Source organism: Geotrypetes seraphini, chromosome 18 (genome assembly GCF_902459505.1).
Source record: "Geotrypetes seraphini chromosome 18, aGeoSer1.1, whole genome shotgun sequence".
NCBI lineage: Eukaryota > Metazoa > Chordata > Amphibia > Gymnophiona > Dermophiidae > Geotrypetes > Geotrypetes seraphini.
The window spans coordinates 27,477,065-27,492,574 of record NC_047101.1 but is presented as its reverse complement, the minus strand read 5'-3'; the positions used below and the strand labels follow the sequence as shown (position 1 = coordinate 27,492,574).

Sequence of the window (15,510 nt, the reverse complement as noted above, 5' to 3'; positions counted from 1 at the left end):
GTGACTGGAGATGAGACTTGGGTCTATCACAGAGATCCTGAGTCCAAAATGAAGTCAGTGCAGTGGAAGCACAAGTCATCCCCCACTCCAAAAATGTTCAAGACAAAAAAATCTGCAGGCAAAATCATGGCAACTGACTTCTGGGATTATGAAGAACTTTGCTTGTAAAGTTCATGCCACACAAGACAACCATAACCGGGGAGAGTTACGTTAACACAATGATCGCTTTGCGGAAGTCAATCAAGGAGAAAAGATGAGGAAAACTCACAGTAAGCATACTGTTTCTTCATGACAATGCGCCAGTGCACATCATAACAATCACAGGCTGCCATCCGAGAATGTGGGTTTCAGCAGATGAACCATCCACCCTATAGTCCTGATCTGACTCATTTGGATTATTTTCTGTTCTAAGTTTTGAAGAAATCTTTCCGTTGACAGCAGTTTTCAAGTAATGAATATGTCAAGGAAGCTGTGACTTCCTGGTGTGAAGGTCAAACAGAAGAATTCTTTCCAACGGGATTAAAATCATTGCAGGAAATGTAGATGAAGTATATGGAGCTATCAAGGCACTATATTAAAAATGTTTTAAAATATTTTTAAAACTCTTTCCTACTGAGGTAGATAAATTATTGAACGCCCCTTATAGGACAGACTCTGCAAGTCTGCCTGGTATCAGCCTTTCTTGGGGGTTGTTTATTGTGATCAGCACAGATTCTGATGCTCTCCATCTCTACCCAGTTCACCACTTTGGGGGGCAATTATTCCTTTGCTTTACCCCTCAGATAGATTTGTCCTTGTCTGGTAATTTGTATTGTTAGCTGTCATTTTATTTCATGTTAATTGTATTACATTAACTTACCTGCACTTCAAAATTTTTATTTTCCAAAAACTTTTGGTTCATGGTTTCAGCAAATGTATTAATGGCACTCAAGAATACCCTAAGAAAAGAAAAAAGTGATGGGGATAATTGTATTATGCAGAATATAAGGGGGGCATAACTAATATGTATTAGATACAATTTTAGTTAAGACCTTAAAAGACACTAATATTATATGAAAGATGTAGCTGAATAATTGGCACAGCAAGTTATAAACAGCACAGCTCACAGAGTATATATTTTTCCTTCATAGAACAAAATATTTTGGTTTAATGTCTGGAACAAGATGATGGGCCATAAAAACGGTTGCATGAAAATAAGCTAAAAGTCAAACTAACCAAACAAAAGCATCAATATGACTCTACTGCTTTCAGCAAGTAAAAGTATTTAAAGTAGCATAATGTGTGAATATAACCTAGTAGAACCTCAAAAAAAATAGAAGTTAACAAGAACACACCTAAGATAGAAAACCTAGTATGAATGATTAAAAATTCCAAAATGTTATTAAATGAAATTGACAAAATGCTATATTTCTAGCATATGAAGAGGAGGATCGAAGAGACAATAACACAATAACATCTCTTCATTGATTTTTAGCTGCTTGTGTTTTATGTAATACCATCAGATTCACTTCTGATGCATTTTCACTGACACATGGCACAATGTTGAGTCCATCTGTTAGAAATATAGTAAGCTTGTGAAACTTATGGGCATTTTGGCCCAGATTCTATAAACAGCGCTGTTATCATTTGCCACCTTAAAAACGGCCACGTGACAGCACTGTTTATAGAATCGTGCCTTCAGGAAAGGTAGGTACCAGAAATGGAGGCAAGGGGTTACAAGGTCTGTATTTCTGGCGCCTACCTTTCATGTGAATTGAACCTATGGAGGCGCTTTATGCCACCTAATGCCACTTCCGGCATTAGCCATGCCTAAAGTGACTTTAGGCATTGTATAACGCCTCCATAGGTGCGATGCAGGTACTGTTTTTTTAAGTGCCTTGAATTTTTTTTTAACCCCTTTAAACAATGTTTTGCACTTACTGGCAAACTTAGGAATTATTAAGTTGTCAACACCATGTTGTTTCTCTTAATGTGTTTCTGGTTTGTTTGTTTTTTTATATTCGCTATTTTTAACTTATCTGGTGTTCCCCATGGGGAAATTGTTCTTCCTCTCCTCAAGTTAAACCACTCTTTTTTTAAAATTTTAGATCACTTCTCATGTTTTCCACTCCCTCTGGGATGTCCACTCTGTTGCAAATGTTTGTGTCATTCTCAAAAAGCAAACTTTCCCTTCTAAACCTTTGGCAATGAATAGAATTGGCCTCAATACTGATCCTGGGCACTCCACTACTTACCTTTTTCTCCTACGAGTGGATTCAATTCACTATCACCCTTTGACATCTGTCATTCAATCATTTTCTAATCCACTTCATCACTTTTGGTCCTAAATTCAGCCTGTTCAGTTCAATCTTTCAGCAGCCTTTGATGTAGTCAACCATGATATCCTACTTTATCTGCTATCAAGTATCGGGCTGCGCCAAAATGTGTTAAATTGGTTTAGAGGATTTCTAACTATGCGATCCTATCAAGTTCATGCTAAAGGTAATTCATTGTTTGTTTGGAGATCATTATGTGGTGTTCCTCAGGGTTCCTCCTTTGTCTCCACTTCTTTTTAATATTTACATGACCACATTAAGAAGCCTTAAGCTGACAAGACTTGAATCAATCTTCACCTATACGGATGACATTTTTATATTGTTGGAGGTTGACCCATCACTGATTAACTTATCATTGGATATTAATTTCTGTATCACTAGACTTCAAACTTGGGCCTCTACAGTCCAGATGAAACTCAACTCCGCAAAGACTAAACTTTTGTGGTTTGGCCCTAAATTGGATCTTTTACCTCCATCGGTGATTTTGAAGACTGGTGACTTGTTGATACTTGAATTCTCATCAAGAATACTGGATTTCATGTTGGATTCTTCACTTTCATTTCAAAGTCAGGTTAATAATCTTTCAAGAAAATGTTTTCCAAATCTTTGAATATTAAGGAAAGTCCGTAATTTGTTTCATCAACAGCATTTTGCTATTTTGGCCAGTCTATTGTACTGGCACAACTGGATTATTGCAACTCTCTTTACACTTCCTAAGGGTAGCTTGAAGAGGTTACAGTTGATCCAAAATACAGCAGTCAAATTGATTTATACGAAAAAGAAGTATGATCAAGGTATTACAAAGGCAGCACACATAGGAAGAATAGGCAGCACACACAAGAAGAAGGCAGGAAACAGGTGCTGAGGGAAGCAGGCACAGGAGGAACAAACACATAAGCATAAGTAAGGTAAGGTATAGCAAAGGTTGCACACACAGGAAGAAGGCAGGAAGCAGGCACAGAAGAAACACGTAATCTTAACTGTTATCTTAAAGCAGGAACGACAATGGAAGCAGAGGGGAACCAGAAGATGAGCTTTCCAGTGTTCTGCATGGACTGTCATATGTATGACTACCTCCCCTCGGGGAGACAGTCATACGTATGCGGTCGGTGCCAGGAGCTGAAAAGCTTGAAGAAGGAAGTCAAACGACTAGAGGACAAGATACAGGAGCTAGAAGAACTCTACACCATGGAGGACCCAGTCAAGACAGCAGAAGACTTCATGAGTGAGAGACACATCAAAGAGGAAGTTAAAGAACTCGAAAATTTCATTGAGGAGGCATACAGGAGGAGGGTGGAAGAGGATAAACTTCAGATGAAAGATGAAGATATACCAACACCAACACGGAAGGGAGAACAAGAAGCAGATGACCCCAAAGAAGACACCCACAGAGGAACACCACAAGAGGAGGAGAAATTGGCTAATCGATGCCCAGAAGAGGAAAGAGCAAAGCACACCGGGGACATTGACCTGAGACCGAAGCGAAAATTGAAGAAGGGAAAGTCAGCAATCCTAGTGGGAGACTCAATCCTAAGGCATGTGGACAGCCACATAGCAGGAGGGAGAGAGGATCGACTGGTGACCTGCCTCCCAGGAGCAAGAACCAAGGACATCGTGGACAAAATTGGGAAGATCCTGGAAGGAGCGGAGACGGAAGAGACCGCAGTGATGATCCACATCAGGATTAATGATGTCAGCAGGAGAGACTACAGAAGGAGCACGCTGATAGAACAGTTCAAGATCCTGGGAATGAAGCTGAAGATGAGGACCCAGAAGATAGCGTTCTCAGAGATCCTACCGGTACCGAGGGCAGATGTGAAAAGGCAGGAGGAACTACAATCAATAAATGCATGGATGAGGTAATGGTGTGAGGAAGAAGGATTCCACTTCGTGAGGAACTGGACAACGTTCTGGGGCAAGAGCAAGCTCTACAGGAGAGATGAACTGCACCTGAGCGCGGAGGGAACAAGACTTCTATCAAACAATGTCAAGAGAGGAATAGAACAGGCTTTAAACTAAGAGGAAGGGGAAAGCCGACAGTGGACCTAGCGTCGATGATTCGGAAGAAGGTATCACGTGATGATACTAAGGGAATGCAAGGCTCGGAAGAAACAACGGACAAATTACAGGAGTCGTCTAACCCAGAAGAGGTTAGAAGGAGTGTACCAAAAGAGAAGACATTAAAGACCAAAACACAGGGAAAGGAAATGAAGACACTTAAATGCCAGGATCTAAACTGCATATATACTAATGCAAGGAGCCTAGGAAACAAAATGGGGGAATTGGAAGCCGTGGCCAATGCAGAAGACTTAGACATCATTGGAATCTCTGAAACATGGTGGAATGAGGAAAGCAAATGGGATACAACACTGCCGGGATTTAAGCTCTATCGCCAGGACAGGTCAGGACAGAAAGGAGGTGGAATAGCCCTATACATAAAAGAAACCATGCAATCGACAAGAATAGACACAGTGGAGACGACCAACAAGCTGGAATCGCTATGGGTTAAAATACCAGGTAGAAAGGGACATAAAATAAAAATGGGCCTATACTATCGTCCACCCGGGCAAACCGGAGATATCGATAAAGAAATGGAAGCCGAGATGAAACAAGAATGCAAAAACGGTTGCACAGTTATTATGGGAGACTTCAACTACCCCGGGATAGACTGGAGTCTTGGAAACTCAAAATGCGCTAGGGAAACAGAATTCCTGGAGGCTACACAAGATTGCTTCATGGAGCAGCTTGTTAGAGAACCGATGAGAGGAAATGCCACTTTGGATCTAATCCTAAATGGGTTAATGGGAACTGCAAAGGAAGTGGAAGTAGTGGGACCGTTGGGAAACAGTGACCATAACATGATCAAGTTCAAGGTTGAAGCAGGAATACCAAAAGGAAAGAGAACCATGGCAACAACTTTCAACTTCAGAAAAGGAAACTATGAAGCAATGAGGAAAATGGTAAGGAAGAAACTTAGGAACACTTCCAAGAAATGGAGGATGGTAGAACATGCCTGGTCTTTTTTCAAGGACACGGTGAGCGAGGCGCAAAATCTGTACATCCCCAGATTCAGAAAGGGGAGCAAAAAGAGTCAAATAAAGGACCCGATATGGATGACTAAAATAGTGAAGGAAGCGATAAGTAATAAGAAAAATTCATTCAGGAGATGGAAAAAGGACAAAACTGAAGGGAACTGGATAGAGCACAGGAAGTATCAAAAACAATGTCACCGTGTGGTTCGAAAAGCCAAAAGAGAGTATGAAGAGAGGTTAGCCAGGGCGGCTCGAAATTTCAAACCGTTCTTCAGATATGTTAAAGGGAAACAGCCAGCTAGGGAGGAGGTGGGACCGCTGAATGATGGAGTCAGGAAGGGAGTAGTGAAGGAGGAGAAAGAAGTCGCGGAAAGACTGAACATGTTCTTTTCGTCTGTATTTACGAACGAAGACACAACCAACATACCGGAACCTGAGCAATTCTTCATTGGAAATCAAGCAGAAAAATTAACATTCATGGAAGTGAGCCTTGAAGATGTGCGCAAGCAGATAGATAAACTAAAAATTGACAAATCTCCAGGTCCGGACGGAATCCATCCAAGGGTTCTGAAGGAACTAAAGGAGGAGATAGCAGAACTACTGCAGCAAATATGCAACCTATCCCTGGAAACAGGCGTGATCCCGGAGGATTGGAAGACGGCGAACATCACGCCCATCTTTAAAAAGGGATCAAGAGGTGACCCGGGAAACTACAGACCGGTGAGTCTGACCTCGGTTCCGGGAAAAATGGCGGAAGCACTGATAAAAGAAAACATCGATGATCACTTGGAAAGAAACAAACTTTTGATAACCAGCCAACATGGTTTCTGCAGGGGGAGATCGTGCCTAACCAACTTACTACACTTCTTCGAAGGAATTAACAAACAGATGGACAGAGGTGACCCCATAGACATCATATACCTTGATTTCCAAAAAGCCTTTGACAAGGTGCCTCATGAGCGATTACTCCGGAAACTGAAGAACCATGGGGTGGACGGAGACGTACATAGATGGATCAGAAACTGGTTGGCAGGTAGGAAACAAAGGGTAGGGTTGAAGGGCCACTACTCTGACTGGAGGAGGGTCACGAATGGGGTTCCGCAGGGCTCGGTGCTCGGGCCGCTGTTATTTAATATATTCATAAATGATCTAGAAACAGGGACGAAGTGTGAGATAATAAAATTTGCAGATGACACCAAACTATTTAGGGGAGCTTGGACTAAAGAGGACTGTGAGGAATTGCAAAGAGACTTGAACAAACTAGGGGAATGGGCGACAAAATGGCAAATGAAGTTCAACGTTGAGAAATGTAAAGTATTGCATGTGGGAATCAGAAACCCGAGGTACAACTATACGATGGGAGGGATGTTATTGAATGAGAGTACCCAAGAGAGGGACTTGGGGATAATGGTGGACAGGTCAATGAAGCCGACGGCACAGTGCGCAGCAGCTGCTAAGAGAGCGAATAGAATGCTAGGTATAATCAAGAAGGGTATTACAACCAGGATAAAAGAAGTTATCCTGCCGCTGTATCGGGCGATGGTGCGTCCACACCTGGAATACTGTGTCCAGTTTTGGTCGCCATACCTTAAGAAGGATATGGCGTTACTCGAGAGAGTTCAGAGAAGAGCGACACGTCTGATAAAAGGGATGGAAAACCTTTCATACGCTGAGAGATTGGAGAAACTGGGTCTCTTTTCCCTGGAGAAGAGGAGACTTAGAGGGGATATGATAGAGACTTATAAGATCATGAGGGGCATAGAGAGAGTAGAGAGGGACAGATTCTTCAAACTTTCAAAAAATAAAAGAACAAGAGGGCATTCGGAAAAGTTGAAAGGGGACAGATTCAATACGAATGCCAGGAAGTTCTTCTTTACCCAACGTGTGGTGGACACTTGGAATGCGCTTCCGGAGGACGTTATAGGGCAGAATACAGTACTGGGATTTAAGAGAGGATTGGACATTTTCCTGCTGGAAAAGAGAATAGAAGGGTATAAATAGAGGATTACTACTCAGGTCCTGGACCTGTTGAGCCGCCGCGTGAGCGGACTGCTGGGCAAGATGGACCTCAGGTCTGACCCAGCAGAGGCATTGCTTATGTTCTTATGTTCTTATGATCATGTGTCTCCTTTGTTGAGGGCTATTCATTGGTTGCCAGTTCATTTTAAAATTCAGTTTAAGTGTGCTACCATAGTGTTCAAAATTTTGAATGGAATAGTTCTGCGTTTGGTTCTTATTTCTCTTAATTCTTTACAAACTATAAGACCAAGAACCTCTCAACTGTATAAACTTTCTTGTCCTTCAATTAAGGAAATAAAGGCATTAGCCTTCTCTCCAGATTTCTGTCTTTTGGTTTAGACGTTTTTGTTCTCTCCAAGTTTTTTTCCTTTTTCCAGATATCTTTCCTTTAATTACAGAATTTCCCTCTCTCTTTCTTGATTTCCCTCTCTCTTTCTCTCTTTCTAGCCTTTGAAAAAAGGCATTTCCCTTTTTCCAAGCTTTTAATCTTTAGGACAATCCTTTTTCCTTTCTCCAGACTTCCCCACAAAACGTTTTGCACTATTTTGTTTTCATTCTAAATGGCTCGGAGGTTTGGGTGTGGCTATAAGGGGAGAATGAGGAGGCCACTAAAAAACCCCAAAAACACTAACTGGGACCTTGGCCTGCTTCGTGTTCGCCTGGTCACAATATGGAGAGCTAACTAAGCTTTTTGAATTAAAGGATGCCTTGGTGCTGGCTCTGAAGCAGCGGACGGGAATAGAGTCCGCGAAACGCTGGCCGCGTCGGTATTTGTAGAAAGCAGCTGGCACTGTTAGAGATAAATATAGAGGCATTTCTCAATCAAGTACTGTCCAAGATAAGTGACCTCTTTTTTTGTCACCTTTTCAATATACCGGATAAGTGCAAATGCTGAAATGAAAAATATGCAAATGAGCAAATATTTATGGTTTTAAATGAAGTTTAAATTAAAGAAAAATGGTTTACATTTAAGAATAATAGAATAATAAGCTAGTATGAGCATTATAGTTAAAAGTTCCCTAGCCGATGACAGGAGCAAGACTACGCTGACTTTTCGGTTGTGATTGGGCAGCTGTGTGTAGGCTCCAATTCTGAGGCCTGTGTAATTTGTTACACTTCTCCGGTGGAGTAGTGTGGTATGCGTTTTTTGTATTTTGATACCACGAGGGTTAATTGTTTTAGTTTATATAGTATTACTGGGATAGCCAGGGCCAGTGGAACGCCTTTTTGTTTAGGGGGTGCCCAAGCTCCGCACCAGACCCCACCCAAACCCTGCCCCCATAATAAAAGTACTAATTGTAATTCCATTTCTTCCATTCATTCTTCATATACACACAACATAACTTATTAACAATAAATAATGGTAACCACAAAATGAAAACACACAGAGCACACTGAAACATCAAATTCCTTAATGCCAACTCTCTCTCTTAAAGCAACTAATATAACAAGGCTAATCAACCCCATTTTACCTCTATTTAAAACGTATTAAAAATCAAACACTCAGATTGTCACAAATAGGAATTCCAGCTACTAATTTAACAATATTTACAGTAATTCAGCTTATCATTCCATATCTAATTAACTCAAAAAGGTGCACAAGGCACCTGGAAAATGTAAATGAAAATTGCCGAGCCACAAAAATATTTTTTGCTACTGGTAATGGGCTATAAATTATATTTGGGACAGTCCTCCTCGCATTCTACAACCCCCTCCCCGATGCTCTCCAATATAGCTCCATGTTATCCAGCCCACTCTCCAATGTTCTCCAAGAAGTCATAGTGCAAAGAGATAAAGTGATGCATATTTTCCCGTATTGTACAAAATATAAAGATAAATTTCAAAAACTGATATATTACAATCATTACACTATAGGTTAACAAATATTAAAAAAAAATAAATTGGGTAATATGATACCTTTTTATTGAACTAAATATATTTTTCAATTAGCTTTTAGAGGCCAAAACATCTTTCCTCCAATCCCAAGACAATAGATAACTCCCAAGGCTCCAAACCCTCAGTTCTCAAAAAACATATCGTTTTCAAAAAATAATTTCAGATTCTCAAAATTTCAGATAACTGTGTATACTAGTCAAGGATTCAGCACATTAGCAATCTGAAAAGACTGCAGGAATGAATGCCAGCAGAAAAACAACAGCTGAACACCAAATTAAATACAAAACATTTACCTCTGAGGCAATCGGAGTTGAATCAGTGCTCTTACACAGTAAAGGGATTAAAATTTTCTATTTCCCAGTATTTTGTTTTAGCAACAGGAGTCACAAAAATTCAGTTTCAATTCTGAAACACACTTTGAAAGTTCTTATCACTTTTCCTTTGAAAACCGCTAGCAAAGCTTGATAAAAGGGTGGGTGGGTAATTTTTTCAGTAGGCATCTAACTTGGGTGCTTTGTAGGCATCTATACTGAGGTGTCTACCCAACGGTAAGCATGGTTATGGGCAAAGTTTAGGCATTGATATTTTAGGCCAAGAAAAATCTGGCCTAATATATGGGTGCCTAAGACTTTTATGCTTACTGGTGCCTAATTCGAGATAGGTGCGATTCTATAACAGTACCTACCTGAGGTGCCATTTCAATAGGGGGCCTACCGATTTAGGCACTGCTTATAGAATCAAGCCCTTAGTGCTCATTTTTTTATACCATTTATAGACTTTAGTCCTACAACTCATCAGGCATCTAGATGCTCAGTCTCCTAGTCTCAGAAGATCGTTCTGTAAATCATCATAATCCTCAGCCATTTTAATTAATGATTTTATGTCATCTGCAAAGTTTGATCACCTCATTCTTCTAGATCATTTACAAATATGTTTCCTCTGGAGATTATTTATGAATAGGTTTCAGTATAAACTCTTGTGGACGCCACTGATCATTCATTTCCGCATAGATAACTGACCATTTAGTCCTATTATCTGTTTCCTGTCTTTTAGCCAGTTTCTAATCACCCAAAGGGCATTGCCTCCTATCTCTTACAAGGGACTTTGCCCAATGTCTTCTGAAGATCCAAAAACACTGTGTCAACCAACTCACTGTTAGATAAGAACATAAGAAATGCCTCCGCTGGGTCAGACCTGAGGTCCATCGCGCCCAGCAGTCCGCTCACACGGCGGCCCAACAGGTCCAGGACCTGTGCAGTAAATTTCTATCTATACCCCTCTATCCCCTTTTCCAGCAGGAATTTGTCCAATCCTTTCTTAAACCCCAGTACCGTACTCTGCCCTATAACGTCCTCTGGAATTGCATTCCAGGTGTCCACCACACATTGTGTAAAGAAGAACTTCCTAGCATTTGTTTTGAATTTGCCCCCTTTCAACTTTTCCGAATGCCCTCTTGTTTTTTTATTTTCTGAAAGTTTGAAGAATCTGTCCCTCTCTACTCTCTCTATGCCCTTCATGATCTTGTAAGTCTCTATCATATCCCCTCTTAATCTTCTCTTTTCCAGGGAAAAGAGTCCCAGTTTATCCAATCTCTCAGCGTTTGAAAGGCTTTCCATCTCCTTAATCAATCGTGTCGCTCTCCTCTGAACTCTCTCGAGTAATGCCATATCCTTCTTAAGGTACGGTGACCAATACTGGACGCAGTACTCAAGATGTGGACGCACCATTGCCCGATACAGCGGCAGGATAACTTCTTTCGTTCTGGTTGTAATACCCTTCTTGATTATACCTAGCATTCTATTTGCTCTCTTAGCGGCAGCTGCGCACTGTGCTGTCAGCTTCATTGTCATGTCCACCATCACCCCCAAGTCCCTTTCTTGGGTACTCTCATTCAATAACATCCCTCCCATCGCATAATTATACCTCGGGTTTTTGCTTCCCACATGCAATACTTTACACTTCTCAACATTGAATTTCATCTGCCATCTCTCTGCCCATTCCCCTAGTTTGTCTAAGTCTCTTTGCAATTCTTCGCAGTCCTCCTTTGTCCGAGCTCCACTAAATAGTTTGGTGTCGTCTGCAAATTTTATTATCTCACACTTCGTCCCTGTTTCTAGATCATTTATGAATATGTTAAAAAGCAGCAGCCCGAGCACCGAGCCCTGCGGAACACCACTCGTGACCTTTCTCCAGTCTGAGTAGTGGCCCTTCACCCCTACCCTCTGTTTCCTACCTTCTAACCAGTTTCTGATCCATCTATGCACGTCTCCGTCCACCCCATGGTTCTTCAGTTTCCGGAGTAGACGTTCATGAGGCACCTTGTCAAAGGCTTTCTGGAAATCTAGGTATATGATGTCTATGGGGTCTCCTCTGTCCATCTGTTTGTTAATTCCTTCGAAGAAGTGCAGTAAGTTAGTCAGGCACGACCTTCCCCTGCAGAAACCATGTTGGCTGGTTATCAGAAGTTTGTTTCTTTCAAAATGTTCATCGATGTTTTTTTTTATCAGTGCTTCCACCATTTTCCCCGGAACCGAGGTCAGACTCACCGGTCTGTAGTTTCCCGGGTCACCTCTTGATCCCTTTTTAAAGATGGGCGTAATGTTGGCTATCTTCCAATCCTCCGGAATCACACCTGTTTTCAGAGATAGGTTGCAAATTTGCTGCAGTAGTTCCGCTATTTCCTCCTTTAGTTCCTTTAGAACCCTTGGATGGATTCCATCCGGACCTGGCGATTTGTCAGTTTTTAGTTTTTCTATCTGCCTGCGTACATCATCAAGGCTCACTTCCATGGATGTTAACTTCTGTGCTTGATTTCCCTTGAAGATTTGTTCAGGTTCCGGTATGTTGGTTGTGTCTTCGCTTGTAAATACAGATGAAAAGAACCTGTTAAGTCTTTCTGCGACCTCTTTCTCTTCCTTCACCGCTCCCTTCCGTTCTCCGTCGTCCAGTGGTCCCACCTCCTCCCTAGCCGGCTTTTTCCCTTTAATATATCTAAAGAACGGCTTGAAATTTCGTGCTTCCCTGGCTAGCCTCTCTTCATACTTTTTTGGCTTTTCAAACTACACGGTGACATTCTTTTTGATACTTTCTGTGCTCTTTCCAGTTTCCCTCAGATTTGTCCTTTTTCCATTTTCTGAATGAGTTTTTCTTATTGCCTATCGCTTCCTTCACTATTTTAGTTATCCACGCCGGGTCTTTTGTTCGATTCTTGTTGCACCCTTTTCTGAATCTGGGGATATACAGATTTTGCGCTTCGCTCACCGTGTCCTTGAAAAAGGACCAGGCATGTTCTACCGTATGCCATTTTTTGGAAGTGTTCCTAAGTTTCTTCTTTACCATTCTTCTCATTGCTTCGTAGTTTCCCTTCCTGAAGTTAAAAGTTGTCGCTATGGTTCTCTTTCCTTTCAGTATTCCTATTTCCACCTTGAACTTGATCATATTATGATCGCTGTTTCCCAACGGTCCCACTACTTCCACTTCCTTTGCAGGTCCCTTTAGCCCATTTAGGATGCTTGTTTATGTCTTCAAAAAATCTAATAATGCAGCTGTATATGAAAGATTGGCCCCTTGAAGTAAGACCGAGACTACTTCCAGGGGTCAGTGATGCGTAGTGCCTTTCAGAATTGGAGCAGAAGGGGGCGGCTCCTCTTCCACACTACTGGACCATTAGGCCTTTCCTCTGGGAAAGTTCTAGAAATGGGGAGGGGGAAACACCAGGAGGAGGATACAGAGTGCACAGGGTTTGGTACAGATGGAAGAGGCTTGGACCACTTGGAAGGGGTTTGGCAAGGATCTTGAGTCACAGAGGTGTCTGATCCAGTGGGGTGGGGGAAAGAGCAGAATGGAGAGATGGCATTATTTTTATAGCAGTGACCATGATACCAGACTAAAGCAACTTCTCTAACCATCTCCATGTGAGGTGACAGTAACTACAACCATTCTATCAACAATCATGACAGCTAGCGCTTGGTACCAAGCCATGCATCAGCTGTCACAGTCTGATACTCCACTGACCCGCCCAGCTCCTGCCCACTCCCACGATAGGCGGCTTATCATGGGTTGTTGTTTTTTTTGTTTGTTTGTTTTTTTACCACATTGGAAGTGAAATAGTGCAGCAGATATTAGTGCAATTCCCAGGAACATGGAAATGTGCTCTATACAACATGCCCCCTGCCCTCACTTTCCTTGTGTTCATTCATATGTAGCTCACTACAGCCCCAGCAGGTCCAAACTAATGTGGTATAACCTATGTCAGCTACTTAACAAAAGGGACCCTAAATGTTTATCTTTTGCTCAGCAATCAACAAGCCAATGTAGTCTTCAACATTTTCCCCTGTTTGCTTCCATGTGTCTGAACCAAAAACAACAAAGACCTCTTATAGTTCAGAACACCTCCCAAAGCCCTTTCCACCTCCCCAAAATTTTCTATCTCAGCCAGTCTGATGAACAAAAACTTGACAGGCAACAAGGGAAGCCAGGGCACGAAGCAGACCTCGGCGGTTGCAGTGTCCCTTCTTTTTTTCCTGTTTTTCAGCGGCGGAGGGCAGAAGGAGGAAGCCACGAGGAGGTAGCCAGGGGAGGAAGGCAGAGCAGGCAGGAGGAACCGGGGTTGCGGTGAGAGGTAGCTCCGCCCACCCCCACCGCGTCACAGGTCGCGTCGGCGCCCGGGCTCCCCTTTAAGAAGGGAAGCCAGGGCACGAAGCAGACCTCGGCGGTTGCAGTGTCCCTTCTTTTTTTCCTGTTTTTCAGCGGCGGAGGGCAGGAGGAGGAAGCCACAAGGAGGTAGCCAGGGGAGGAAGGCAGAGCAGGCAGGAGGAACCGGGGTCGCGGCGAGAGGTAGCTCCGCCCACCCCCACCGCGTCACAGGTCGCGTCGGCGCCCGGGCTCCCCTTTAAGAAGAAGGGAGCCAACGGCGCCCAGCCGTTCGGCGCGCGGCGAGAGCGCCTTTGCGAGGGAGCCTTGCAAGGGAGCCAGAAACGCCAAGTAATTTACTTTTCCCTTCTTTTCTCTTTTTCCTTTTCTCTTTCTCTCTCTCTTACCCACAGCAGGAGCACACCAGCACTTCACAAGAGTGATGGAGGACCCAGGATCCCAGAGGTACTTTCCGATATACTGCACAGAGTGCAGTATGTACGACTACCTCCCTTTGGGAAGGCGGGAATACATATGCAGTCGGTGTCAGGAACTGGAAAGCCTGAGGATGGAGGTCGGCAGATTGAGGGTCAGGGTCCAGGAACTAGAAGGACTGGAGGAACTGCGCACCACAGAGGAGACGAGCTGGACTACTCAGAACACAGACGGAGCAGGCCCCATTGTGGACCAGGTGAGGGACCTCGAGAGATTCATTGAGGAGGCCTATAGGACGGTGGAGGAACGGGATCAGCAGCAGCACAGACGGATGTCGGTAGACGAGACCCAGGATCCACAAGGCGATACCGGGGAAGGACCTAGCGGAGGGACAACGCAAGAGGAGGAGACTGCGACTCACCAGGACCCCGAGGGAGAGACACCACACTACACCGAGGACACGGACCTGAGGCAGAGGAGGTTGCTGAGGAAAGGGAAGTCTGCTATTGTGGTGGGAGACTCGATCTTGAGAGAGGTAGACAGTCACGTAGCTGGAGGAAGGGAGGACCGGCTAGTGACTTGTCTCCCAGGGTCCAAGACACGAGACATCACTGATAGGATCGAGAGGATCCTGGACGGCGCAGAAACAGAGGAGACTGCGGTAATAATCCACATCGGAACAAACGATGTGAGCCGGAGGAACTTCAGCATGGACGCACTGACTGACCAGTTCAGGGTCCTAGGACGAAAGCTGAAGCGGAGCACACAGAGGATAGCATTCTCAGAGATCCTGCCTGTGCCGAGAGCAGATGCAAAGAGGCAGGCAGACCTCCAAGCTGTGAATGCATGGTTGAGGAGATGGTGCCAGGAGGAGGGCTTCCGCTTTGTGAGGAACTGGACGTCCTTCTGGGGAAAGAGCAAGCTCTACCGGCGGGACGGCCTGCACCTGAGCACAGCGGGAACCAGACTACTGGCAGCCAATTTGAGGAAGGAGATTGAGAGGGCTTTAAACTGAGGAGAGGGGGAAAGCCGACAGCTGATCTGATGTTGACGCTTCGGACAACAGTATCCAGAACAGATGCTGAACGGGCTGACTGCAGGGAGGAAACAGAGGGACCGGAAGATCTCCAAATCAGACAGCGAGGGAAACATCAGGTAAAGGGAGCTTGCTGGGAGAAGAC

General features: G+C 43.5%; 1 protein-coding gene across 5 annotated transcripts in view; it reads right to left on the bottom strand.

Annotated features, from left to right (window-relative positions):
- The window catches only part of DOCK2 (dedicator of cytokinesis 2), a 601,528-nt gene that overhangs the window by 209,617 nt on the left and 376,401 nt on the right, over positions 1–15,510 (bottom strand). For all 5 annotated transcript variants that reach the window (XM_033927247.1, XM_033927252.1, XM_033927251.1 and 2 more), the window contains one exon: positions 860–938. In XM_033927247.1, coding sequence (XP_033783138.1) covers positions 860–938 — 79 coding nt within the window. The remainder of the gene's footprint in view (positions 1–859; positions 939–15,510) is intronic.